Source organism: Gavia stellata, chromosome 31 (genome assembly GCF_030936135.1).
Source record: "Gavia stellata isolate bGavSte3 chromosome 31, bGavSte3.hap2, whole genome shotgun sequence".
NCBI lineage: Eukaryota > Metazoa > Chordata > Aves > Gaviiformes > Gaviidae > Gavia > Gavia stellata.
In genome coordinates this window covers 4,163,743-4,165,849 of record NC_082624.1, presented here as the reverse complement: position 1 = coordinate 4,165,849, position 2,107 = coordinate 4,163,743, and the positions used below count along the sequence as shown (strand labels likewise).

General features: G+C 65.3%; 1 protein-coding gene across 1 annotated transcript; it reads right to left on the bottom strand.

The window, feature by feature from the left end:
- Nucleotides 1-2,107, bottom strand: PHYHIP (phytanoyl-CoA 2-hydroxylase interacting protein). Its single transcript, XM_059831427.1, has 4 exons — nt 1,943-2,107; nt 982-1,156; nt 658-775; nt 1-535 (listed from the first exon to the last, which is right to left on the bottom strand). The coding sequence occupies exons 1-4, from the start codon at nt 2,105-2,107 to the stop codon at nt 1-3; spliced, it is 993 nt and encodes a 330-aa protein (XP_059687410.1).

Below are 2,107 nucleotides of genomic sequence, written 5' to 3'. Positions count from 1 at the left end.
TTAACGCCCCACGCTGATGTTGCACGTCTTGCAGCTGGGGTCCTTTTTGGCGTTGGCGGTGGAGAGGCTCATCAGCTGGTGCCCGCTGATCTCCCCCAGCACGCCGAGGCTGAGGTCCACCGGCTCGGTGTATATGACCTCCAGGATGCTGTCCTGGGCATGGCGGTACACCAGCTCGCCCTCCTCCACGCAGCACGTCAGGAACTTGTTGGAGGAAATGTCCAGTTGGGGTAGACGCTCCCGGCAGAAGAGGTCCCCCGAGGAACCCTTGGGTGCCAGGACCAGGACGACGTAGTGGTAGGCGGTGTACATGCAGTAGAAGTCCGCGAAGTAGAGGTTGGTGTTGGGGTTGAAGAGACGCTGAGCCGGGATCTGGAAACGGTAACGACCGTAGGGCGAGTCCTGGGGGGGCTGCCCGGTGTTGAACTCGGTGTTGCAGCTGAAGAAGATGCCGTGCAGCATGCCGCTGGTGGGCGAGCCGTGGCTGCCGCTGTTGTCCTTCAGCGACGGTTTCATCACGTTCCCGCAGTGCATTCTGCGTGCGGGGACCGGGGCGAGGAGGAGGAGGAGGGACACAGACAGAGACAAGCAGGGTCAGGGGACGTGGCCCCGGCGAGGACGGGGCGGCCCCGAGGAGGGGAGCGGGGACGGGGGTACCTGACGTGCTGGAAATACTCCTTGTGCTGGTTGCGGTAGAAGACGGAGAAGCGCAGCATGCGGCCGGCGATCAGCTCGGCTTTCTCCTGCAGCTGGGCCAGGTGCTCCTTGGCGTAGTCTGGGGACGGGGACGGGGACATCAGGGCGTCTCCGTCCCCCCTGGCAGCCCATCCCTGCCCGCAGCTCCCGTTCCCCACACCTCCCGCCTCCCACTCATCAGCTGCCGCTCCAACCGGCCCGGCTTGTGCAAGCTCCCGGCATCGCCCCCGTCCTCCCGGCTCCGGGCCCCGGCAGCGCCGGCTCGGCCGCCCCCGCCACGCTCACCCCCGGTGCAAAACTCCACCGTCTCGCTCCAGCCGGACACCAGGTACTCGCCGTCGCTTTGCTTCACGGCCGTCTGCACCGCCACGCTGTACTCGGTGCGGGGGCTCAGGAACCAGTGTCCCCGCACCGTCATGGGCAGCGGCACCGCCTTGGCCACCAACTTGGTGGGGACGTCCTGCGCCAAGGGGCGAGGGTCAGGCAGGGAGGCATCCCCCCCACTCCCCGAATCCCTGCCCACCCCTGCCCGATGCCGATGGGATGCTGCCGGCTACCGCACGCTGCAAAATATCCGCGTCGGTGCAGCAGCCGGTGCCTCTGCCAGGGTTTGCCCGGCACCGAGACACCCCCAAAGCAGCGTGCTGCCATATCTCCTGCTGCCCCCCACTCTCCGGCCGCGGCGGCTCTCCCTCCCCTGGCCCCAAGCACCTCCCAGCAAAGCCGCTGCTGGGACAGGGACGAAGGGTCCCCCCCGGAGGGGTCTCGGGGACCCCCCGCTCCCGGCGACATGTCGCGGTGTCAATAGGCCACCGAGCAGCACCGCAGTGCAGAGCCGTTTCTGTGGCAACGGTGGATGCTGAAGTCGGGAGACACAGGGGAAAAAAGAAAAAGTCCCACCCCCCCCTCCTCAACACCACCCCCCTTATTATTGGGGAGGAGAAAAAAAAATAATGTTAAACATTAAATAGCATCACCCTGGCAACCGCGCTGCTAAAACCGTCCTGAATTAGTGACTCGCATCCACGGGGAGGGGGAGCGCGAGCGGTTTGTGGCTCCGCTCCCCCGCGGGGGCTCGGGGGGGGCAGTCGCACCCCGGTCCCCGTCCCAGTCCCCTCCGCCAGCCGTGTCCCACGGAGGGATTTGTCCCCAAAACAGCGTGGGAGAGGGCTATAACCCCCTTCCCGCCCCCGAAACCCCCTCTTGTCTCCCCGGGCGGGGGGTCCCGCATCCCCCCCCGGCTCACCCGATGCTTGAACTTGTTGGAGTTCTTGTTCTCCTTCTTGTTGAGGTCGATGAAGTAGTGGGTGACCCTCTCCAGGTCCCCCTTCTCCATGGCCCAACAGATGCGGAAAGAATCGCAGGTGATGTTGTTGATCTCGATATTTTTGGGGGTGGAAAGCAGCTCCAT